General features: G+C 40.4%; 1 protein-coding gene across 1 annotated transcript in view; it reads right to left on the bottom strand.

Annotated features, from left to right (window-relative positions):
• Positions 1-17,455: 17,455 nt before the first annotated feature.
• SORCS3 (sortilin related VPS10 domain containing receptor 3) overlaps positions 17,456-27,177 on the bottom strand; it is a 621,661-nt gene continuing 611,939 nt past the window's right edge. The window contains exons 24-27 of the mRNA XM_007964048.3: positions 27,070-27,169; positions 25,944-26,049; positions 20,218-20,378; positions 17,456-19,385 (exon numbers count right to left, since the gene is read on the bottom strand). Coding sequence (XP_007962239.3) covers positions 19,321-19,385; positions 20,218-20,378; positions 25,944-26,049; positions 27,070-27,169 — 432 coding nt within the window. The 3' untranslated portion in view covers positions 17,456-19,320. The remainder of the gene's footprint in view (positions 19,386-20,217; positions 20,379-25,943; positions 26,050-27,069; positions 27,170-27,177) is intronic.

The raw sequence follows: 27,177 nt of genomic DNA, 5'->3' as shown, positions 1-27,177 counted from the left end.
TATAAGTCATGGAAGTCCAGCCTTGACTCTGTAGTTTGAGGTATCTGTGGGTTAGCTAAAAGGACATTTCTAGGAGAGGCAGTAGTGTGCCAGAGTTGGCTCACACCAGCTATGAAGAGCCAATTGTTAAATTTTCAGGAATTTTGTGAGCCAGTCGATGTATCAGCCATAGTCAGTATTTTTACACCATGGCAACTGGCAAACTTCAAACTAGGGCTTTTCTTTCCTCTTCCCATGACAGCTGGTTGTTCAAGATTTACCAGCACATCACTGGGTAGAGGCAGAGAGGGCTGGATATGTGGACCAGTAGAAAGATTTTAGCATCCTTGGTTTCTAAAGTTTGTATTTAAGTTTAGGGATTGTTAGAAAAACAGAAGATAAAGTCTTTGGATAGACAAGCTAGCTTTGGAGAGAGTGAAAAAAGCAGAGGATTGAGAAAAAGAAGAAAGAAAGAAAGAAAGAAAGAAAGAAAGAAAGAAAGAAAGAAAGAAAGAAAGAAAGAAAGAGAGAAGAAAGAAAGAGAAAGAAAGAAAGAAAGAAAGAAAGAAAGGGAAAGAAGAACGAAAGAGAAAGAAGAAAGAGAGAAAGAGAAAGAAAGAAGAAGGAAGAAAAGAAAGAAAGCAAGAAAGAAAAAGAAAGAAAGAAATGAAGAAAAGAAAAAGAAAGAAACTCCAATGGTTAGTGGAGGAGCAAAATAAGGGAAAAAAGCAAGCCCCGGAAGATATTTAAATGACTCAGGTTTGAAGTATAAAGAAGAAATTTCACAAGAAAAGTGTAATAAATTACCAGAAGAAAGTGTTCCACTTTGCTATGTGAATCTTTTAAAATAAAAGTTTAAATGGTGTCTGCGAATTTCGGTGGCTAGGGTGGGATGAATCATTGATAAACTTGAACAAAGCATTTTCCAAGAGTGGTGGGAAATGAAGTTAGATTCAGAAAGGTGAGAACTAAATAGGATATGTATTGGAGATTACAAGGATATGGGAACAGAGAGTCCATGTCTGTTGGCTAGGAACCCCTTTCTTAAAAGACTTGAATCTTCCTTTTTCAGGCCTCACCCCTCGGATTCATATTTTCTTTTCTTCATGCAGGATATGCCCTTCTGTTAGCACATTCCTTTTTCACATGGAGGATGAAGAAGGCAACAGCTTTAGCTCTGCCGAGCAACCATGCTCCCCTGAGACTGATGGCTCCCAAATCATTGAACCTGGAAGTTCATCTGCTTATCATTTAGGATAGGTTTTTCTACAGATGGCAAATTTCACTTCCCACATGAATTTCTTCCCAGCTTTCTGCTCAGAGGGGAATGTAAATTTCATGCTCAGGGAGTGCCCTGCTCTTACCCCATGAACATATGCTCTGAGAGAGAATGTTTTCTCTGCTCGTTTTTAATTCAGAAAATATGCAGCGAGTTTGTTGGAGAGGAGGAAAAAGACAAAAGTACATGACTTACATTGCCTACTTGGCAGTAACCATCCCATCCCAACTCAGAGGAGTGGCCTCATCTGCAGGCACATTGACAGTGTGGTCAAGACTACCCAGGTCTCAGCCAGCTGAGCTGGGGATGGACAGCTATTCAAGAGATCTCAAAATCATCTCAAAATCTGGACAGGGACTTGCTGGCTTACAAAGACAAGCTGAAATAATCAGATTACCTCTCTCTTAAGCTTCACTCTGGGACTCTTAGCTTGACTCCTTCCAGCATGGGCTGGAAGGGCAAATAAAAATAGAGAGCATATGGACAGGCAGGAAGAAAAATACAGAGTGGAGAGATGACCACATGATTCCTGAGAGATATAGAGTGTTTAAGGCTACAACTGAGCTTCACAAGAACTGGAACTTTGGAACTGGAAAGTTGGAAACTAAGGACAATGTCAGATACAAAGATAATTTACTCAAGGTTTCAGTTTATTACAACAAAAGAGTCCTTAACATTAACATGGATTTTATCCAACACATTATTATATTTGCATTTACTAAACACTTACTCTATGCCAGATGCATAGAGAATAAGGTCCTATCTTCCCCGTCCTCAGTTTTCTGAGTGGAAAAGGGAAAAAAGGTCTCTGCGCTAAATAAGATGTCCTTGAAAAAGGGAAAAAGGGAAAATTAGAAACAGCACCTAACATCACAATTTGGAGGTAGAATGTTTCTGCAATAATCGAAGGGCAGCCTGATTTTCTATCAGCAAATTGAGGCAGCTCGGTCTCAAATAGCTGGCCACAGAGTATCTGCAACTTATCTGTGTTTAGAATCATTGGTTCGCCACTTCAGACAGTATAGATCTACTAGCCCATTTGACAGTCTGGTTGGTTTCTCTTCGCTACAAGGCCACAGTCTGAACACCATCTCTTGGTTTTCCCAAGAGGAATAGCTTGAGGTGGCATGGCTAATTCTTTAAAAATACATATTTTATTCCCTATTAAGAGGTCCCAAATCAATAAGTAAGAATAATGCACAGACTTGAGACACCTAGATTAGGATTTGGTAAATGGGAGCTAAGTAGGATGCAAGAATTACCTCATATAATCCTTAAATAGTACCATAAAGTACCTGCTATTATTATTTCCCTTTTTTTTGAGATAGGGTCTCACTCTGTGGCCTAGAGTGCAGTGTTTCAATCATGGCTCATTGCAGCCTCAACCTCCTGGGCTCAAGTGACCCTCCTACTTCAGCCTCCCAAAGTGCTGGAATTATAGGTGTGAGCCACTGCACCTGGCCCATTATTTACATTTTGTGATTTAAAAACAAACAAACAAACAAAAACATAAAGGTTACTGAGTAAGTCAACTTGCTAAGGTCACCAGCCAGCGGTAATGGATTAGGTCCAGTTGTATTTACATGGTCTTCATTATGACACAATGCAGGAAACATCATGCTTACGTATTCTTATCCAAACTAACTCGCATCATAGGCAATAACAAGATAATCAACAGTGTAAGTCACACTTTCACTCATCACCCTTAGAGTAGCTGTTTTCTTTGGGAAGAACAGTTGCATAGAACAACCTAGAAAATGGGAATTTAATCAAATAAAGAATAATGCATGCGTGAGTAGATATTCAATGTTCTTATCACGCATAAAAATAAAAATGTGTGTGTGTAAATATTAATTAATATCCAGGCCTGTTAAAGCAAAAAATGAAGAAAGAAAGAAGCAGGGAGGGAGGGAAGGAGGAACAGAAGGAGGGAAGGAAGGAAGCAGAGAGAGAAAGAAAGAGAGAAAAAGAGAGAAAGAAAGAGAAAGAGAGAAAGAAAAAGAGGGAAAGGGAGAAAAAGAAAGGGAGAGAGAGAGAAAGAAAGAAGGATGGATGGATGGATGGATGGAAGGAAGGAAGGAGAGAAAGAGGAATAAAGAAAAAGAAGGAAGGAAAGAAAGAAAGAAGGAAAGAAAGAAAGAAAGAAGAAAGAAAGGGAGGGAGGAAGGAACGAAAGAAGGAAGGAAGGAGAGAAAGAAAAGAAAGAAAAAGAAGAACGAAAGAGAAAGAGAAAGAAAGAAAAAGAGAAAGAAAGAAAGAAAAAGAAAGAAAGAAAGAGAGAAGAAAGAAAGAAAAGAAAGAAAGAAAGAAAGAAAGAAAGAAAGAAAAAGAAAGAGAAAGAAAGAACAAAGAAAGAGAAAGAAAAAAAGGAAGGAAGGAAGTAGGGAGGAAGGAAGGAAGGAGGGAAGGTCTACAATACTTACAGAAATTGTTGAAAATGGTGAGCTGGTTACACTTAATTATACTTAATTGAACAAGATAGTATGTCAGTGTTTTCTTTGGTAAACAAATACGCTGAAAAGTTTTAATTATCCAGAAAGTCTCACAAGCTGTGGCTTATATCCCCTCCAGGCCGCCAAGGGCTGCACAAAAATAGCATGTGCAGTGATGGAAACACAGAGTTAAATAATGAAGCAGTTCTGCCATCTCTGGGAGGGAAGCAGGACAGCTTTTGAAAGTATTCACTTTAGGGTTGACTGGAGAGAGGAAAGAGAAAAAAAAAAATAGGCCTTCCGTTCACACACCAGATGTTCCCACTAAACGACCACTTTCAAGAAAGCTGATCTTGTGTGGATGATAATCATTGTTGAGTCTGGGAGCTCAGCAGCCATGGAAGAAAATTCCTGGAGGGGAGAGAGCTGCCCATTGCTGTGGCATGCCATGGTGTTCTGGCCTTGGCAGGGGTATCCATGTCTGTGTATCTCATGAACTGCAAGAACCCCTGCCTATCCCTAGGCTTGCAGAGTCCTCTGCTCTGGCTCGTTGCTGGAGATGGGTACTGTGAAACTCAGCTGTTCGTGTTTGTGGGTGGTTGGGGGAGCTGCATTTATTGCTTCTTCAGATTATTACAGTGAGGAAGGGGAAGCTGTCTTACATTGTCCTATATATCTTCAGTCTGTAAAGACACTCTGAATCACAGGGATGAAGAAGGGATCCTTGTTTTGTGGTCTGACCACCACAGGATAGTGTCTTAGTTCAAGCTTCCTAGAAGCAGACCCTGACACAGTGATTTGGGGGCATGTAGGGCACTTATTTTATTTTATTTTATTTTGAGATGGAGTTTCACTACAGTCGCCCAGACTGGGGTGCAATGGCGCCATCTCTGCTTACTGCAACTTCCACTTCCCAGGTTCCAGTGATGATTCTCCTGCCTCAGCCTCCAGAGTAGCTGGGATCACAGGCACCCACCACCACGCCCAGCTAATTTTTGTATTTTTAGTAGAGACAGGTTTTTGCCATGTTGGCCAGGCTGGTCTTGAACTCCTGACCCCAGGCGATCCACCTGCCTCGGCCTCCCAAAGTGCTGGGATCACAGGTGTAAGCCACCATGCCTGGCCAGAGGCCACCACTTATTAAGAGAGTGGTGTAAGGGAAACAGGGAAGAAGGGTGAAGGGGCAAAAGAGTGGAACAAGGATGTAGTCCCAGATTACATTCAGTTTTGACCTGTCTGGCAAGGAGCTCTGGAGCATGAATTATGCTGCAGACTTGCCCTGTCAAGGAGTTGGGTGTTACTTCCAGGAGAGATGGGGGTTCTTCTGGGGCAGGAGCTGTGAAACATCAGCACTCAACACTCACAGATGCTGGTGTTGGGTGCACCACTGTCATTAAACGAATGTAACTATGAGTAAAGAGAGAAACCACGGAATTGCCTTCATATTTAACTCACTATTGTGGCAGCTGGAGCTTGTATTCACTACAGAATAGAGTTATCTCATTTGATACATATAATGACCTGATAAGGTGGGCAGGGTAGATGTCAATTCTTTTCAGTACTGACTGATATTTTACAAAAAAAGGCAATGTGCCCAGGTTGACTGCACTACTGGCCTAAGTAAGCCAGATTATATGAGAAGAGTTGCAACTAGAACCTGTCATCCAGCTTCAAGATCTGTGTCCTTTCTGCTATATTGCTGTGTATCTCACATGATAAAAGATGACAATGATTAAATGGTGATAGCAAGCATACAGGTAGGATAGCAAACAACTACTGGAAGAAGTAAATAAGTGTGATAAGAATTGAACCGAACTCAACAAAAAAGGCACGCTGGGGAACCACATCTGTGCTGGGTGTATTCTATGGTGGTTGAGATTTATCTGGATGGAAAGATGAGAGCTTTCCAGGCTCAGGTAGTCCAGAGACCAGAATGGCCTAGGGTACATCTGGGCAGAGCCTGTGGCCCATTCCGGAGAAGGACTAGAGTAGGATAAGCAATGGTAAACTGTATGTCATACTGGGGAGAAGGCTGACAGCCACTTCAGCCTGTCTCTTCTCTCTCTTGTCTCCCACATGGTTTTCTCTCAATCTACCCAGCACACATCCTTCTCTACCTAACACACATCCTTCTCTAGCTTTTAAATTTGAATATCATTTCTGGTTTTGTTAACTCCCAAATAACTGGTCCTGAGCAGTGGAGAGTTGCATGAAATTGCTTTCTTCCATTAGATGAACGTAAATAAAGCCATTTAAATTCAATATGCATTTACTATGAAGCAACAGTAGGGTTTTAGAGAATGAAGATGGTTTAGAAGAGGCCAAGAAACTCAAAACTGCTCCACTCTTGTCTCTAACACACCTATCCATGAGGTTCGCAAGAGTCCCAAGGGGAAAGACAAAGGAAAATAAATTGCTGCATTCCTGTTCCTAAGACCTGGACCACTAACCCTAATGCAGAATGTTTTGAGAAACCTGAGAGGCGTGTGACCCAGCCTGGGTATTTACAAGGTCTCTTCGCCAGTCTCTCCTCTCCTGTAAGCTCCACTAAAAATCATGGGATCTAATGGCTCAGTCTATTTCATGAAAACACAGAAAACTGCAAGAGTGCATATGAAAGAAAACTCCCTTCTTTCTTGAGAGATGGCCACACCATGGCAGCAGGGTGGATCCTATAACTAGCAAAGGGAGCCCCACCTGGGTCCTAGAAACTGGAAATCAGATCACTCTCTTTTCTCCTTCAGGTAGAAGTGTAGGCAGGGCCATCAGTGGGAAATTTCTTAATAATAAATCCCTAGGCTTGTGTGATTAAAGGACTTACATAACTGAAGGTACCTAACAATAGTAGTTTACAAAACACAAACCACAAAAACAGTCCCATAACAGACAGCCCAGATTCACTCTAACCCACAGGACTGGATCCTGGCCTGGTAAGTTTCCATCGGAAAGGAGGAGCGAAGGAAAACAGATGGAGCGTGGAGCCTAGCATTGTGTGTTAACAGCTAAGTATTGGGAGAGCTACTGCAGAATCCACACAGATATGCTGCTTATCTCAACTGTTATCCTTTTGCCTGTATCTTTCTTTAACTTTTTTTCTGGGACAGGCCCGTGTAGTGGGTTAAATGGTGACCCTACACAAGATATGACCATACAGAACATGAGTGTGACAGTCTTATTTGAGACAAAAAAAAAAAAAAGGATCTTTGCATATATAATTAATGAACTTGAGATGAGATCATCTTGGATTAATGGGATGGACCCTAAATCTACTGACACGTATGTTTATAAGAAAGGAGGGAAAATTCACTGAGAAGGTGAGGTGAAGATGGAGGTGGAGACTGGAGTAATGTATTCACTAGCTAAAGAATGCAGAGAAGCTCGAGCAGCCACCAGAATCCGGGAGAGAGAAATGAAACACATTATCCCTCAGAGACTCTGGAAGGAAACAACCTTGTCAACTCCTTAACTTTGGACTTCTGGCCTCTAGAATTGTGAGAAAATAAATTTCTGTTGTTGTAAGTTACCCAGTTTGTGGTAATTTGTCACAGCACCGTAGGAAACTAATGGAGGCTTTTACTTGCTGTTCACTCTCAGGTAGTAACAACAGGGTGTGTGGATGAACCTCCAGGATGTCCCCAGCCCAGGTACCTCAGCCATCAGGGAACAAGGCCACAGGCTGTGAATCTAATCTGCACTGAAACTTGGGAGCTTCCACAGTCCACTGGGGCCCGTGACCTCACACAGAAGCTCCTGCCCTGGGCTCATCAGGCAACATCACTGCTCAAAAACATCCCATTAAACCTGACTCAAGCACATCTCAACACCCCTAGGAAATGTGCTCACATGACAACTGCTCTCTTTTTTGGCAAAGGTCTTTTATCAAACAATACAGAGAATATTTTCAATCATTCCCACATCACATGGAAGAGACAAACCCTGTTAGTGTGTGTTCACTGAGAAAAGAAAAGAAAAAAAAAAAAAAAACCAAAGGTAAAATACCACACTTGGTACATCCAGAGACGAGCTGGGGCTTTGAGGCTGCGTGCATTTTAGCAGGCTGCTGACAGGATGTAATTCAATCTTTTTAACTTCATGATATATGTCTATGTCAGTGACTTTAAGATAAAGAAAAGACTTCAGTCAAAAATGAAACTTCGGATGATTAACGTGGAGAACACTGAATAATATACAAATATTTCTTTCCCCTCAATCAGAGAAATTCTAGATTCTGCAGTTTCAATTCCTGTCACTGCCATCCTTTTATGTAGAAAACAATTTGGGAGGAGGAAAGAAAAGAAACGGTGGCACGTGGGGTAGAAAGAGGGAGGAATTTGAGGGTGTCAGGGAAACTTAAAAAAAGGAGAGGAGAAAAAAGGCATGGAATAATTGAAAGATCCTAAAAGATGCAAGCAAATTGCCACATTGTTGATAATCACCATAATAACAAAGCTAATGATAGGCTCTTAGAGAGGGAGGACCTTGCATGGTGTCATATTTGTTATAAAGAAAAGGAGATGTTCAGTTGGCAGGGATGGCTGCATTTAGCAATTTGGCATTCATCCTCCAGCAGCCCACCAGCCACGTCATGGGCCAGCCACTTGTCTCCTACACTGTCCCGGCTCTAATTTTGCTTCTACAAAATTATTGGTATTGTGGCTTTTCTCTGAGGCTCGACAAAAGAACAGGTGTAAATATTAGTAGGGCGGTGGGGTTGGTTTAGGGACTATCTTTTCAAAATTTGTTTCATTGTTTCCTATAGGAGGGAGAAGAGGCACCACTGGGTTATTGGATGGGTTGGAGTAGAGCCCTCTTGTGGGGCAAACAGGACGCCTCGGGGTCTGAACCTTGCTTTGCTTCGGCCCAAGCAAAGACTTGCCTAGAAAAGTGCAGAAGGAGGGTGGGGGTGGAGGAAATGCTTACTAATGTGGAATCTGTTATACTTCAAATGCTTTATACTTTTATTTATATTTTTTAATGTATTTTGGAGACAGGGTCTCTCTGCTACTCAGGCTGGAGTGCAGTGGTGTGGTCACATCTGACTGAATCCTTCATCTTTTGGGCTCATGTGACCCTTCCTACCTCAGCCTCATGAGTAGCTGGGACTACAGGTGCTCACCACCATGCCTGGCTAATTTTTAAACTTTTTGTAGAGATAGGGTCTTGCTATGTTCCCCAGGCTGGTCTTGAACCCCTGACCTCAAAAGATCCTCCCACCTTGGCATCCCAAAGTGCTGGGATTACAGGCATGAACCACCATGCCTGACCAGCTTTATATTTATTATTTTATTTTCTTCACAAGGACAAAAGAGAAAATTGAGGCTTAGGGAGGTCAGAGACTTACCTAAGACCATACAGCTAATAAATGCAGAAACTGGAATTGAACGCAGGTCTCTAACCCTTCGAAGGAGAAATTCTTATTACACATCATGCTCCTGTCGCCAAAGGGAGATGAAAAGCCCCTGATGCGTGTGAGGTGGGGAGCGATGACATTAATTCTGAGAGCTCAGAGTTGGAGACAATTCATCTGAAGGAAGAAAGGTTGCACTGCATGTCAATAAACACTCATGAAAAGCACATATTGGAAATGGAAAAAATTTAAGGGTAGATCATTTTCCAAAGTGGACGGGGCTAGTTTGAGCCTGCTCACCTTCCATTCTATGTCCTCCAAGTCTGAGGCTTCCAGACTTCCAAACCTGAATCCCTAGCCATCACCTTGTACCAGAGCATCAAGTAGGTACTGAAGTCCAAGGAAGACATTTTCTTGGAAAATTTCCCTTCCGTTTAAAATATTTTCTCAGCACCAGGGATGCTTTTCCCAAGCTAAGTTCTTCACCTCGCAGTTTATGCAGAATCTCTTGCCTTGTTTGATAACTACTTAAAACCTTAATTGGTGTTGTTTTGTTCCAACATTTGTTAACAATGGCAATTACTTATGGATGGTACATTGCCAGCAAAATTACTAACCAAAAAGATTTCTCTGCTTGCGTGAAAGAAAAAGATAAAGGAGAAGCAGAGCCATTAGAGCCATTTTCTTTGCCAAGAATCTTGAGTAATGATTTCCTGTATCTTTAATACTTATTGTGAAAGACCGAACAAATTACAGTTTCTTTTTCCAGTTATGAAGACCAATAAACCATCCTCTAGCAGATATTATACTACTATAAGTCTCTCTTGAAATTATTGTCTGTCTTTGACCTATGAATGTTCTTATTTTAGCTATGCTTAATAATCAGTATTGCAGAACAATCTCATTATGTTTCTTAAAAAGTTTATTAAAAGGACTCTAAGGCAATACCCTGAAATCCACAAGACCTGGAGAACCATTATGAACATCTGGTGTGACTTTTTTTTAAAAAAAAGAACTATGAAATGAATATGTGTTTATTTTTAAAAACTTGACATAGAAAATAAATACCTTGTCACTGCAGACTAGCAGCTTTCTAGCTCATTTCTGACTATTCCCCCATCCCCATTCAACCTCCAGTTCTGTCCTTTCTCCAATTTTCAGCATTCCATTATTTTGCCTGAGAGAAGAGGAAAGGACTATTCTAAATGGAATAGAGAAGTGTGAGAAAATTCCAACATTTAAAAATAACTAGTGTAGATGAAATTTCCTTTGAGAATTCTTCTTTAACTTTCACCACAACTTTTCCTCTGGGGAATAAAAGAATTATTCCTTTCCTCTCTTTGCTACCTTTCCCTAAATTATTAAAGCACTTTGTCTCCCAAAACAGTGTGTGATAGAAGACTGAAAACAACTTACAGGAATGTTCCTTAAATAGTAAGAAGTTCCACCAGACCGGAAATGAAGTGTTATATTCATATCTGAAATTCCAACATTTAACATAGTACTAGCCACTTGGTTTCTTAGTTTATGCTCAACAAATACTCAAAGAATAGTGATTTTAAAAATCACTTGAGGAGTTATTGTAGTGGACATTCATTCTCTGTCCAGCATCCATTCTGCCTTCATAACCATGCACTTATTTCCTTAGGTGGGAATAGGGAAGATAACTTTTCCTATAGTATGTGTTGTATAAGAGGAAAAGTAACTCCAAATGCTTCTACTCCTACTTCAAAAGCCAGAGCAATAGTTAGGGATTTCTTCCCTAATCGTTTTCTTCAGTGTTTAGTGTGCTAGGGCTGTCATAACAGTGCTGTAGACCAACGATCCCCCACCCCCAGGGCAGCAGACCCATACCAGTCCCTGGCCTATTAGGAACCTAGATCCCTAGCATACACAGTTCACAAGAGGGTTCACACCCCTATGAGACTCTAACGCGGCCAAATGATCATTGCCACCTGAGTTCCACCTCCTGTCAGGTCAGCGATGGCATTAGAGTCTCATAGGAGTATGAATCCTACTGTGAACTGTGCTTGCAAAGGATTTAGGTTGCGCACTTATTATGAGAATCTAACTAATGCCTCATGATCTGGGGTGGAACAGTTTCAATCCCGAGACCATCTCCCCTACCCCTGTCCGTGGAAAAACTGTCTTCCAAAAAAACCACCCCTGGTGCCAGAAAGGTTGGGGATTGCTGGCTGAAATAACAGAAATTTATTTCATCACAATTCTGGAAGTTATAAGTTTTAGATTCTCTCCTTGGCTTATAAGATGGCCATCTTCTCCCTGTATCTTTTTATGACCTTCCTGTCTGTGTCCTAGTTTCTTCTTCTTATAAAGACACCAGTCATTGGAATAGGTCCCACCCATATGACCTCATTTTAGCGTAATCACTTCATTAAAGACCTATTCTCCAAATACAATCCCATTCTGAGGTCCTGGGAGTTAAAAGTTCTGACACATGAATTTTGGAGGAACACAATGCAGCCTGTAACACTCATTGCCCACGCAGTGACCATGGGAGCTAAACTTTATCGGTTGGGGAACCTACCTGTAATTTTTAATCTTCAGTAACATAAAGGTAGAAGAAATGACGCAGTTCACTCATCCCAGAGGAGAGGTCTGATAAGATGCTGTCTGCTAGAAAAATATTCCTAATCTTCCTGATTTTCATCCCTCCAAAGCTATCTTGGCTTCCGCCTCTTTCCAAGTTAAGTGTTTCAAACCTGATTCTGTGAGTTCCTGATAGCCTTGTAATAAATTCCTTTTGTTTGAACTAGCCAGGATCAGTGTCTATTTTCTGCAACTAAGAACCCTATTTGATACAATATTTTAAAGACTTTTTCAAAAACCATCTTGATTTGTGCTCACTGACCTCTGGGTATGTTGGGGTTTACCACCCCCATGAGAGGTCCTCAGAAGACACCAAAGCTGATGGGAGATCTCCATAAATATAGTTTGGGGGCTTAAAGAGTTGAATTTTCACTCATAGGTCAGCATTTGAAAGGGGAAAAATGCCAATTCAAGGGTAAATGGAACATGGACACATCTCTGACTTTGGACAAATGGTTCCTCTGGATTTTAAGTCAGACTGACCACATTTCCCAGTTTGCTTGAGACAGCCCTGTTTCATGCTACTTTTCCCAGGGTAATTATTGATCATGTCTCATCCATCCCCAAATGTATTCCAATGCGTATATGATAAATTATATGGCCACCCTATTTTAAATGTGTCATGGCCACTGATGTATCCCCAGTATCCAGAACAGAGCCTGGTAGAAAGTAGGTGTTCAATAAACATTCTATTAAAGAAAGAATGGATACATCAATGAAAGCAGCCTTGCCCCATTATCAGCTACAGATGCACATTTAAATATTTATTTTTCTTCCACTTGATGCCTCCTGCTGGTCTATATCATTGAGCCAAGAAGTTTTGGAAGGACAGCATCTCCTTATGGAGAGCTCCTAAACACAAAGGAGACATGTGTTTGGAGACTTGCCATATTCCTGTTAGCACCCATGGACATGGTGCTGCCTCTTTAGAAAGGATGGATTTCAAGACAAGGTGTGAAGCCCACCTGTTATTAAAAAGCCTGCCAAGATCTGAGCTCCACTGGGTTCAGTGTTCCTTCTCCCCATACCTGCCCTCCCCATGCCTATTGCCTGGATGAGGCTCCAATTTGATCAGTAGGCAACCAACATGCCACTAATTAGGAGGCACAAGGCATAGCAGAGGATGATTAGCTCATGATGAGCACACGCTGCCTAGAGTTGCCTTGTTACTATTATAAATAGATTAGAAATCTGGGGAGCATCTGCATTTCCCTTCACAGAGGAGACTCTGAAATTGACAAGTTGAAATGCAAATGTGTCAAGTAGAGCTTCATAACTGACAAAGATTAACTTTATTTCTCTAGACCCATCTCTCCCTTCTTCTTCCTTTGATACCCACTCCCTTGACAAGTTCCAGTTGCCAATGAAAGAAACCCAGCAATTCTCTAATTGAACTATAAGATTTTGGAAGGACAGTGCAAGAAAACCATTCTGGCACTCCAAGGACCAGGTGTGTTGTTTACGGAGACAATTATGTGCTTCCCAGGTGAGTCTACCTCGAAACCAAGAAAGACAGAACGGTGACAAGAAAAACGATCCTGTTTGCTCTCTGTTTGCTACCACAGCGCCCTCCTTCTCTCCCCATGCACTGTGGTTGGACAGACTGCTAATTGCAGCCAGTTCCTGGGATACTGACAGCAATAATCCTTTGTAGATGGGAGTAAGCAATGAAAAACCTTACACAGTAGGAAGTCTTCTGGGAGAGGCCCCAGGGAGGAGAAATGGGACCTTTTTGGGGGTAAGAGTATCCCTGGAGCCCAGCAGCCATCTGCATGTAGGACACTGGGCACAGACATTTCCGCCAAAGAAGTCTCTATTCTTTGGGGAGCAGACCACACATTTCCTCAGGAGCAAATCACTGAGGGCTCCACATTATCTGGTTTATTTTTAATAGCTGCAAACAGCATTGTTCCCCAGAGACTAAGCTGTAATGACAGATGGCATGTGTGCCTGTCATGATCTATTTTCCTGCTTTCCCTGGCATTTGTAAAGAATCTGGATCTTGCATGTATTCTGGAACAGCACTCCTTGAGCCACAGCTCAAGGAAGGCACTGGGAAACCATGCCTTTAGCATCTCTGGTTATCTAAGAGGTATATTTTTACAAGTCATTGTTTATCAGATATTTTTTCAACGTGTGTGGACAAAAGAACCCAAGTCGGTGACCCCAGGACCTGGGACTGCACACGTCCTCACGAAATAAAAGCACTGTATGGGAAGGGACAGTGAAGGAGATGCAAATTATGTTATTAATAACTGAGCTGAAAAACATAAACAAGCAAAGCCAAAGTGTTTTTGTCCCATTAGCATGGCTACGTCTGGGGTACCCACACATGGTTGCAGTGAACATGTTTTAGAAACTGAGCTTCCAGTCATTGACTTTATGAGGCATTCTTGGCAACCCTGATTAGGATAGTCCACCTCTTGCCCCTTCCATATGGTCCAAGCAACATTAGATCGGTCATATTTTTTAAAAAGCAATAAAAGAAACAATGACTTTTGGAATCAATGTGTAAGTAGTAAATTTTAACCAAAATTATCTTCCTCCTGAAGGGGAACTGATGGAGAAAGCATGTCTCTTTAGGTAAATCTGAATTTTTTTTCCCTGCAGGTACAGCCCTAAGTGAGACCGCTTGGATAATTTTTACAACTCGAGGCCAGAGATAGTGTTATGTGGGCAAAGATCTAGCACTATAAAACTAGCACTTCTCAGAATCCATTAATTGTTTGTGTCTTTAACCAAATTATCTCATTTAATCTAGATTCCAACCTTGGAAAGTAGATGTCATTATTTGTAATTTATAGGTAAGGAAATCCTACCTTGATTATGTCATTTTACCCGAGTCTCAGATAATTGAAAAGTGATGGATCCAAGTTTTAGTCTCCAGTAAATTGAACTCTTAACTGAGGTTCTCCCCCATTTTTTGTATACAATGTTCCATTGGTTTGTCTCTGAATGAACCCATGTCTCATCATGATACATGGTCAGAAATGCACAGAGCCTGTTGAAGGACACTCTGCTACTGTGAAGAACATGGTGATTAAAGCTTGAGGAACATCAAGTTGCATAGTGCTTTGGGAATTCATGGTTGGGTTACGTCCGGTCCTCTTTGGCAGTACTGTTGGAGCAGACAAGAGAATTTTGGCAGGATGTGGTATAATCCAGATGAGGCATCCTTATTGCTTATGTTGTTCTCTGGCCTTTTTCCCTCTGAATAAGGCTCATCACTTTAAAAGATGAGCAGCCCAGCAGGTGGAACTGGGGTGAGCAGCTGTCTGCTGAGCAGTTTCATTTCAGTCCAGTGGGAGAAGCAAGGGCGTCAGGTCATGGGCTGCTAAACAGGCGGGTCCGGAGGGCAGTGGCATGAGGAGGGCTGTGAGCCACTGAAGGATGAGTGTACTTGGGATGTGAGATTCTAAACTGTTCTGGACATTACAAATATGGGAGCCATATGACTGGTATTTCCATCAGGCTCTCCACTGTTGTCCAGTGACGTGCAGTTCAATCTGTTTTGCATTTTGAGGGAGATGTGTGATAGTAAGGATCCTGCCTTATTATAATAAACATTGGACACCATCTTCATCTTTGCATTACCTTGCTTTGTGACTTTTGGAGTCATTTTCCTCTCTGTTTATTGCTCTGCAGAAGGGAGTTCTCCTAACACTGCCATACTTCTGGAATTGGCAATGTGCTTTTCACACCTCTGGAAATCAAAACAAGCCAGGAAGGCAGGCCATGAAGTGTTTTCCTTTTACAAATAAGGTACTTGGGTCCAGGAATACTTGCTGAAAGTTAGAGATCTACTCATTTCCAGCAGAGTATTCTTTCCAAGGCACAAACTGTCACCACCTTAACTCACAGTGTATTTTTGTCCTAGATAACTCACTGAGTGGCGCTCAAAGTTGCAGCTGTTGCCCAGGAAGAAATGAGCAAATTTGGAAGCTGTTTTCACTTCTGTAAATTAAGGTACCTTGTATCATGATAACAGGAGTCAAAGGAGGTGACTTTTACCCAATACCTATTCCTGAACTATTTTAGTGGCAGATAAGGCAGTTATTCTCAAATTTTCATGCACATGAGAATCCTGGAAGAGTCCAGTTCTGGAGTGCTTCTATGGGTCTAGTTATTAGGTTTAGAATTTACTTAAAGACAATTCTGATGCAAAGACTGTCCTCAACACTGGTGAGAAATCTTGCATGGAAATCACTGCAAAGCCAACCACACTATCTGCCATCTGCCTCTGCCTCAGTCTACTACTGAGAAATCTAACAAAATCATGCTGATGGTGAATACAGAGGTTATATTCTTAACCATGGCTTACCCAAATGACCCAACTGACTCACACTTTCTTACTGCTTTATTTCATCTCTGTTAATCCGGGGAAGGAACTTCACCAACCTGGGCATAAAATTGACAAGAAAAACTCAGATCCCATTAGGAAGCAAAAACTAATGCATTTAGATAATTCATCTTCGGCTTAGGATAGAAATGATAGACATTTTACATTATTTGAAAGCTCCAAACTGTAAAAATCCCTAAAAGAAGTATAGGCACTTAGACCAAGAACATCCCCTGCTTCTTTTTGAGATACTTAAGTGATATTCTCAATATGTGAGGCAGGTACTTACATAAATTTTTCAAAAGGTGAGTATAACTCAAGAAAAGTTATAGTAAGAATTATACATGATTTTAAAATAAATTCCCAAATCAAAAGAAAACCACCTTTGTTTAGTTCTTTATCTTCAATTTAAGTGAAGAAAATATGATTTCAGAAGGTTGAGCCAGTTTCCAAAATATGTAACTAAATTATCAACAAATGATTTCTGGTTTCTTAGATCCATGGAACGTTATCACATATTTTAAACACTAAAGACATAAGAAGAAACATCCAACTTACAGCCCTTATTCTGGGTGCCCACTTTACATTTCCTTATTTACCTGGTGAAGAAGAGCCACCAATAAGCAAAGAACCAAAAAATGACATTTGCTGTTGGTTTCATGCATCGAACAGCTGGAAGAAGGAAAAAAAATGGACACATGTTGTTTTTCTCCTTTTCATTTCTCTTGCTTAAATCTTCATACCTGACTTGGCGTTCCGTCATCTCTACCACTCATTGGGAACTGATATCAAACTCAAAGCCCTTGCAATTACAAAGTCCTTTGCTCAGAGGTCCCAGTCTGAGCAAAGGATGAAATATTTTCATATATGTGAATTGTGATTTTCATATATGTGAATGAAAATCTGTGACATGGGTTCAAATAGGTCATTTAGTGAAGGCGCTCCATGGGGCAGTGGAAAACGAATAGGCAGAGTAAATCAGATTATTGTTTCCAATTATAGTAACTAGTACCAGAGTAGAAAGAATCTATTTCTCTAGCCATGGAGGTTGAACTTGGCTGTGCGATTTTCTTTAGTCAACAGAATGTGGATGAGGATAAATAAAGTGACCATTTTGAGCCACGGCCTTAGAGACAGAGGGTTGTTCTACTGGCCCACTTGGAATTCTACAATCCACCATGAAAAATCATGCCCTGCGTAGCTGCTGATTCCCAGATGATGGTAATTTATGGAGCAGACTCAAACTACCTGAAACCTCCTTCCAGATCAGACCAGCAGAGCCTGGTCAGTCCTGATATGTTCAGTCAAACCAGAGCCAATCTAAAGTGAGCCAATCTCATGAGCAAAAACCAAGTATCTGTTGTTATAAGTCATTCATTGTTTTCCATGTAGCATCACTGCAGCAATAGTTTATAAATACAGTGGATAAAGAAAACTCCCCAAAGAGAAAATTCAGCCAAGTATGTAGCTTTGATGTACAAAAATACATTTATTTTCAACAATTTCAAAACCACTGTCTTTTTTTTACAGTAGAAATATTCAAGTGGAACAATAAAACCAAGAACAGTATATGTACATATACTGTATATATAGATATGACTCATGCATTTGTATTCCAGTGTTTAGTACAAGTATTGCAATTGTCTGCCCCATTTAACCCTTGAAACAAAAAAGCAGGATCTTTAGAAATATTCCTAATACTGATCTATGCTGTAGCCAGCCAGATTTCTCTATATCACATTCTCTCTGTCTCACAAAGAAGAATGGGAACAACATCCCACAAAAATTAACAGGTACAAAATGTGGCCTTTCCTCCCATATATATACATTATACCATTTTCAAAAATAAGTGTGCTCAGGCTAAGCCTGAAAATAAAAATAATGCTTACAGCATGGCTTAACGTGACCCTATTGAAAGAAACTGGTATGTGTAAATGTGTGAAGGGGCTGAGGTGCTGGAAAAGCTAACAGGCTTTGAAAGTCACTCACCCCAGAGGCAAAAACTACCTTAAGGGAACTGAAGGCAGACATTTGACTTTAAGGAAGTTGTGTACATCTGACAAGCAAATAGCACAGCTTTGCTAAAATTGCCTTTGACTAATATCATTAAAGGCTAGACCCCTACTGGCCTGGAGAGTTTTGCATGAACTCATAATTCCACAAATGCCTCCTCCCTTCTAACCTCTTTAACTCCTCCCATGCCAAGAGACATTCACTGGGCTTTACCTAGTGCCCAGGGGACTTTTCTGAGCTCAGAATCGCCTGAGAATTCACCACAAGCATACATTTTCATAGAATCCAATTGAAAAACAGATTATCATTTTAAGATCTACTGACTGACTGCCTTCTTTAGAAAAAAATATTTTCTCAGACTGATAAATATCAAGTTTTTCCTTTTAGAGAGGAAGCTGTTTTCCCCCATCTGGGTCTCAGTATGAAGCCTCTCTAGTGGGCCTCTTCTTCACCTTTCATGTCATTCTTGGAACAAAATGACTGCCATGTTCTATGATGTCACTAGAGTCCTTCCTTTATCAATTGCCCCAGAGAAGCCCCTCCCCCCGCCCCCCTTTATATACATAAGTAGAAACCAGCTATGGCATGGACAAGGAGATGCAAGAGTTAAGTGTGACAGACAACAGGAGAGCATCCAAACCCAATGCATCCAACAGGCCTGGCGGGTTGGTCAGCTCTGAGGGCCAGTGCGTAAGCCAACACACGCATCTTTCTTTTTTCTGTTTTCTTTTTTACTAAACATTAAATTATTTCTTAGGAAATAAAAAGCTATTTACATTGTAATTATATACAATAAGCCATCTGTAGCCTCATTATGGACATGCACAAGGCAGGGCCTCTTTCTCAAAGTTGTGCACGCTTTCTGCAGCTACATCCACCCCCACCAACCTACTTCCTGCGGATCTAACTGGGAAATGATCTGTGTTGTATGTGTGTGTGCTGGGGGAAGGGGAGAGTGTTGGTGATTCTGCTGTGGGGATGAGAGGTTCACAAAAAGCCAACCCAACTTAAATTTTGAAAAAAGGGAGACCACAAGGAAAAAGAAAGTCCTTAAGCTACCAATGGCAGAGTAAAGCGAGGAGGCTGTGGGAAGATGCATCCTTTGCTCTTAGCACAAATACAGCCATTTATTCCCTTTGTCTCATTTCAATCAGCTAAGAATGCCCTTCTCTCCCAAAGCTAGGCATCTGCCTGCTATTTATGAAGGGGCCCTTGGTAAACAAAAGGTAAAAAAGACATTTTTATTTTTCCATAATAATAGTAATAGTAATCATCAAAAATAAAAAGTCGGAAAGGTGGTTGACCACGTGGCTTGCTGGCATTAAACACTAGTGCAGTTGGGGATCTCCTTTGTGCTTTCGCTGTTTGCAATGGTGGCAATGCCTCCTGCAGGGAAGAGAAGACACGGGGAGAAATGGATGTGAGTTCCACAAGGGCAGGGATCTTTGTTTTATTCACTGCTAAATACCAAGCCACCTAGAAGAGGTGCTTAATAGGAATTTATTTAAAAGGCACCTGGATATCCTTACCTATCAGCTCACTGGCTTATGTCATCCATGCTTAATATATGCTACCTCCTACACTAACACACAGGTAGGATCAAGACATTGACTGCCATCTTACATTCTATTGAACAACAGTAACAGCCAATGTGTATTGAAACTTACTATGTGGCAGGCACTGGGCTAATGACATAACAGCATGTAATTATCACAACAGTCTTAGAATTTTTTTTTTTTTTTTTTTTTTTTAGGTACTACACAGAAATAGAAACGAATCATAAGTACTACTACTCCCATTTCACAGATCAGGAATTTGAGGCACAGAGAAGTCACAGATGTAGTAGATTAGCAGAGCAAGAAAAATGGACCCAGGGCTATCTGATGCCAGATTCCACATTCATGTAATTATTAGTAAGGACATATAATACTTTTGCTTTATAGAAAAAGAAGAAAAATCCCAACAGTAATGGGCAGTTGACTTCATTCCTACCCCACTCAGACTCCAGTACTTCCAACCCTGATTGACTTCTAAGGGAAAAAAAAATCTACCAATTTCATGTGGCCAGAGGTGGCAGACAAATTTAAAACATGATTCTGTCACTATAGGTAGTTGTTTGTCCCCACCTTCCAGTCCAGTAGTGTATAGAGGACAGATGAAGCGGGCCAGTGTTTAGAGGACACAGGACAGAGGAGTTTAGTGGAGCAGGAGCATGTACCTATGACCCGCGTATCCAGTTCTTTGTCCAGCAGCTCCTCAGGCTCCGTGAAGTCACTGAGTGTGATTTTCGGGGCGTTTTCACTTTGGCTCACTGACCCAATCATTTCCTGCTCCTTGTCGTGTTGGACTTGAGCGTAGATGTTAATCCAAGGGATTTTCCTACATGGGACAGGAGCGAAATCAGATTAAGATCACAGGGCATGCCAAACTTGGGCAGCTGGAAGTCCTGGGGGATAAGAAGAGGAAGAAGCTATTAGTAGGAAGGGTCCATGTCAGGAAAGATATTGGTAACCCCAGAGACAATGAGGCCACGAGGTCAAGGAACACAAAGCCAGCCAGGAACCCAGATGCTAGGGAAGATATAAACCACAGAACTCTCTGAGGAATGCACCTTTTCCTGTGGGTAAAAAACAGGGTGCAGCACACCAACATGGCACAAGTATACATATGTAACCTGCACGTTATGCACATGTACCCTAGAACTTCAAGTACAATAAAAAAAAAAAGCAGATATAAACAAAAGGGCAGTTAGATACTAAAACTCTATAATATTTACCTGGTATTAAGTTTGCTTTTTTTTTTTTTTTTTTTTTTTTTTTTTTGAGATGGAGTCTCACTCTGTCGCCCGGGCTGGAAGTTTCTAAAGGAGCTGGACTTTAAGACTCAAAGTGTGTACAGACTGAAAAGACACCTATTTATAAGGTTGCATCAATTTAATCAATTCACATTGGCTTCCTTTATGAATAGTCAAGAAATAATATATTCATAGCCTTTGCTACAATTTTCAGAGCATCACTTATGGGATAAGTACCTTAAATACTTTGATAGTTTCCTCATCTGTTCAATGGAGACGACAATTGCTTCTTTTTGGATTTTGGAGGTGATTAAGGATTAAGAGAAGCTAAATAGCTCCATTCAAAGACACAAAAGTAGTAGATGGGGTTTGGAAACACAAAGCATACTAGCTTGGGGTTGGAGAAGTGAGCGGGTTCACACTTAAATCTTCTTGAGGCATTCATCTTCTGACCCGTCTTCATTATCTCCTCACACACGGTGTGTTCCAGCCTCGGTAGCCTCCTTTGTATTCCCTTAATTCAGTGCTTCTCAAACATTAACATGCTTAAGCATCACCCAAGTCTTCCTTAAAATGTGAATTGTGGTTCTGTAAGTCTAGACTGGATGGATTGAGATTCTGCAATTCTGCCAAGCTCCCAGGTGATGCTGATGCTGCTAATCAGTTGGAGACCCACATTTTGAGTTACAAGACTCTAATAGAAGCAGCTCTTCAACATCTTGGGGACTTAGAACCAACTGTTCTCTCTGCCTGTAACACGCTCCCCTCTGCTATTCTCAGAGCTTGGCTTACATGCATCTCTGAGAGGCTTCCCCTGACCATCCAGCTTTCCATTATAAACATGTAACAATGGGACACTGCCTATATAAGAAATAAATATGGTGTTGGTTTAGGGTGATGCCATAGGCAATGTTTATTGACTTGTTTTCTTTCTTTCTGTCCCACTGGACTAAAAGCCCCATGTAGGCAAGGTCTATGTTTTCTATCCTCTCCGCTATCCACCTGACTTAACACAGTGTTTGGCACATGGTTAACATTTATTAAGCATTTTTTGAATCAATGAATACATTACCTTAAATCTTGTGCTCTTTCTACTTTACTATATTATATTCATCAATAAAAAGATTATATTTTTATCTTAGAATATCACTTCTAGAAGAGACCCCTCTTACCTCATCAAAGGATGAGGAAATTAGACTAAAGTCTAGACATTTCACAAAGCCAATTACTAGCACAGATATCACTGAAACTTGGGACATCAGACACACACCCCAATCCAGGACATCCTGTGCATCTCTAAAGGAAAATCACTTTGTTGTCCTTGTGCCAAGCAGTGGTATTCTCAAGCTTCTACATTCCCCTATCTGCTCCAACTCCAAATTACGCAAAATGTGGAGACACTTAATACGGGTTTCCTGCAGCTAATTCAGAAGAAAAAATCTGAAAATAGGTGGAAAACACTTACTGGCTTCTAATTATTTTTTACATTCAGTTTTCTAGTCTTTAATGTTTGCTTTCCATACACTAAAGGAGGTGTCCCCATGACCCCTACTGGTCTAAACCAGTTTAATATAATTTACAAGAACCCAAAGTGAACAGCATCCATGTGAGGCAGCACACTAGGCTCTCTAAATGCGTATAATTAAAAATTAACGCTGGCCTTTATATTCTTTTTTATATAAAGGAAAATACAGTCTAATAACTTAGATTCCTCTCAACCATAAAAGTACGTATTACTCATGAAGGTTGGGACCAACTGTAATATTATTAGGTGCTGGGGGTGCTTAAACCATTCCTTATCACATAAGTCTGTGTACTACACAGGTGTAACCAGAGTCCACTGCCTCCCCTTTCCCGCTTTGCTCATAATACCTATGAGGATTTGGATAAACTTGCCCTTATAGAGATTATTCACTTTATTTCAATTTCCAAATAACACATCTAAAAACTGGCATATTTTTCATCTTTTTGCAATCGATGGTTGGAAGAGAATAAATTTTGTATCTCAATTTGCAGAATTTAAAAAATTTGTCAAGTTGCTTTTCATTTCTTAACACATCCGCATGTGGGACTGTTGAGAATAGAAGTCTGAACTCCACTTCGGCATACAAGGAATGTGGAAAATGAAGACATCAAGAGACATGTCTTGGACCAACATTCATACAGGTTTAAATAAGAGGAGTAATATAGATAGGCTCGAGTCTCCCTCTAAAAAAAAAAAAAAAAAACCCAACTGTAGTTTGTATCCATTTGTATCCATTTATCCATCTATTATGAGTGTTAGAAGCCTGTAGGAGGAAATTTAGAGACAGCAAAGTGGGCTTTGGACTATAAGGAAAGCCCTACTAAAAAAAGACTGGAAGGAATATAGAAGCTCAAATGTTTTCCTGGATAGAGAAAAAGCAGATATTCAGTTATGGAAAAAAATTCTTGTTAGGCAGTCTTCAGAAAGAAAAGCCATCTAATCATGATTTTTAATTATATTACTTGAGATATCAGAAAATAGCAGTCACTATCCAAGAGCAAGATAGACGGCGAGAGGCCAGGTGATATTCATTTAAAGGAAGCTTGGGGCTCATAGTAATTCTATTCTCTTTTTCCATGTCATGTAAGCACTTGGGATACTGAGATCATTTCCAGTGCCTGGCACACAGGAAGTACTCAATAAATGTTTGTAGGATGAATGAATGTCTTAATGTGTTAATACTGGCAATTACAGAGAGGAAGTTTTGGATCTGGAAACTCAGTATGGCCAATGATCTGGACACAGAAACAGAAATGTCTTTACACTAAACTGTGCTGCTCAACAGAGCGTTTAATGGCCAGGTGTTGCTATTTACACTTAAATTAATTAAAGTTAAATACAATTCAAATTCAGTTCCTCGGTCAGACTACTGGCTACTATATTAGATAGTACAGATGATGGAGCATTTTAAACATTGTGAAAGTTCTATTGGATAGTAATGAAAGAAGCAAAGGAGACTCTGGGAATCCAGGGCTAGGAACCTGACCTCTGTACTTGTGGCAAGCCAGGCACACTTCATGTTGCCATTACTGGGGTTCCATGTGATGAGTAGGGAAAGCAGAACAAAAAAATAAAAGAAAAGTCAACAGAATTTCAACCAAACGGCTTGAGCATTGGGAGTAAAACTTCCACGAAAAGGAGACAGAAAAGTAAAGGTTAACTGATGACTACTCTTAACTGATGCTGCTATTGTCCAGTTTGACTGGAGTTTATTTCCTGTAGCCTCAGCTGCATGATTCACTGTCAGGGACATAGAAAAGGTGGGCTGATACCTGGGAACTACAAAGGTAGAAGTTTTTTAGAGATGTCATTAGCTGGCGTGGATTCATTATTAAAGTGTACAGATTTAGAGATGCCTACATTAATAAGTTGACTGTCTAAGGAGTTTAACAGCATTTCTAAAAAACAAAAACGAAAACAAAAAAAACACAGAAGGTTTCCAAGTCACAGTATAAGTGATCCTTAAGTATCCTTACTTTGGATCGATCTGACACAAAAGCCTCTTTACAGGACTTCTATTGGCCCTTGTCCTCAGCAACTATGCTGCTCTGGGAGTCAGAGATGAGACATTTGGTTTAGTTGATTGTCACGCCCAGCAACCACCAGGCTTCCCCACAATCAAATTCTTGGCTGAGTGAAAAGTGAAATGTTCTTTGCATATAATTGAAGTACATCTATAAATAAATGGGTGTTGTCTTAACCAGGCTGTTTCTATATTGAACCTTTTCTCACTTTGTGACATAAAGATTTTATCCACCTTTAAAAGGGAACAGGGGTATGTGGGTTGACACGTCTTGATCCAAGAGGACATGAACTCACATACTGGTCTATAAATTGAGTAGGAAGGTGAATCTCACTCTGTCCTTCTAGAGAGTGCGGAGGGTGTTGATAGAATTCCTGCTGCTGCGGCTAATGCTGAGAGGTATATTGAATTACACTGATGTTTTTAAGCAACTGAAATAGCCACTAAAGGAGACATAAGCAGAAGGAAGGGGGGGGCAGGAAAAGTCAGGCACCTTTACCACTGATCTCTACCAAAATCTAAAAGCATTATCTTTAGTTCCTGGAAAGACTCCAGGACTAAAAGTTGCGTTCAAACTCATCTGACAATAATTAATGACATTTTTACTTTACCCAGGCTTCCCAGGAAGCACATTTCTAGGTCACTGATAAAATTTCTGAGGGCCTATTATGTAACAGTTTATGGCACAGAGGGCATCTTTGGCAGGCATGTGCTTTGTTATTTATAATAGTGTAGCTTTGTTGATTACTTAGTGCATAGCACCTACACGCATTACGACATTTAAATCACATAGCAAACCTATAAAATATTATTGCTATTCCCATTTTACTAATGAAGACATTAAGACTTAGGCAAATACAATTGCCCAAGGTTACGAATGCTAAAAGTTAAAATTGGATCTTATTTCAGAGTTTATTCTCTTAATTAGTATACATCCTAGTAAAAGTTATAATTTGAATGTTGGTACAAAATTATTGATTTCAATTTTACGTTTCTAATAAGTATCTTGTTATATCACCCCTTCTGTGGCTTTCAAAAATAATTTCTCAAGACGTGGAGTTTTGTTCTTCTAATCAATTTCCCTTTAGAATAGGAAAAAGACAGAGAGGGATGATAGTTGAATATGTTTAGCACACAAATTTAAAGAGAGATGCTGAATAGCTGCAACAGGGGATAAAAAAAAATGCATTGGTGTCTCTACATGTCTGTATCAGATTTTAGCTGCATTTTCTCTATTTAACCACCTGAATGGATATTGATCCATATAGGAAGATCTTCTGAATATATAAGACCTTACTTTAGAAATTTGATTGAGGTTTGAAAACCCCTTACATTTCTCTTGAAGATAATAAATTGATTTCATTGGCCAGTCTTTATTTACCTAATTCATTATATCTATAAATCATAATAGATAAGAGTTCAGAGTCTCAAACCCTTTTATTCCATGACCCTCAACCATTCTTGCTTTTACCCACTGTCAAACAGAAGTTCAAGGAGAATTAAAACCACATTCTTGTGATGAGTTTAGTAAAGTTAGTTATAGGAAGAATCATTTGCAGTGAACCCAGCCACACTACTAAATTGAATGGTAATAGCACATACCTTTTAAACTTGTAGATCAAAAACACAGCCAGGCCAACAAATACCACTGATAACAGCATAAGCATGGCTGAGCTGCTGTGCCCAGCACTGGAGTCCACCAATGGAGCTGGGAAAGAAGAACAGATAAGGAAAAGAACACATATGCTCACTTGGAAGCTGTTAGCTGGAGGGAGTATTCATTGCAGGAAGGAGGCCACTGATCTCCATCCTTATGTCTAGTCTCCAATTCCCCTGCCTGATATCTGGGTGCAGAAAGTCTGGCTTCAATGATGACAATGGCACCTGAGTACAGCTTCTTAGGGAAAGTAAACTTCTCTGTTCATCCTGGGGAAACCTGCTAGTTCTTGGTCTAAACTGAACAACGTTTAAGTCCAGCTCAGGGGCATGGAATAAAGTCTCCAGTGCTCTTTCCCTTAGATAGCCTGCATGCCTGTCACCAAAATTACAGGGAGCCCATTTGAAATTTTGGGTTAAGTACTAATGCAGTGTTTCATTCTCCTCCTTCACTCTGTTCTGATAAAAACCCACTGGATGGGCACATTTGTGATCTACACATTGGAAAAGTCTGACATTATTAAGAACCATTTAGTAAACAGGTTCTCCCAGAGAGCCCAAAGTAGATGCCCCATAGGACATGCCTTTTTAGATTTTTTTCATAAATAAGCTAACTAGAGTTTGTTCCTGTTTCTACTTTGACTCACACATTGTAAACTAGAAGGGAGTTTTAAAGTTCTGTGGCCTACCATCCAAGATTCATAAAATCAAATAATCATATGCATGAAGAGAGCTAGAGGACTATCCAATATAATCCCATTTGCCACAGACAAAATAAAGAAATATACAAACAAACAAATGAATAAGGTTAAGACCCAAGTAAATTGTAGGTTTTCTCCAAGACCATCTAGGGATTCAATGGCAAAGCTACTCCTAAGAAAGTCTTCTTGTAGGATGCCTTCAGAACAATGTGACTGATGTGAACATCCTTCTGAACCCATAACTACAAAAAGGACCCTTCTACAAAGCGAATTTCAGGCATTATGGAGCAGGGTTTCATGATTCTCTCCTCCTTTTCTCTCTGGGATAACAAATCATCTTTCCCATTTCCCCAGTTCTCAGTGGCACTCACCTAACGTCAGCTGTGTGACATACACAATGACTTGTACCCCCGGCTTCAGCTCAAACTGGACCAAATTTTGGTTGAGAGCATTAAACAGTGTTTCTACAATCTGAAAAA

This window comes from Chlorocebus sabaeus, chromosome 9, assembly GCF_047675955.1.
Source record: "Chlorocebus sabaeus isolate Y175 chromosome 9, mChlSab1.0.hap1, whole genome shotgun sequence".
Lineage (NCBI taxonomy): Eukaryota > Metazoa > Chordata > Mammalia > Primates > Cercopithecidae > Chlorocebus > Chlorocebus sabaeus.
This window is presented reverse-complemented; position numbering and strand designations above follow the sequence as displayed.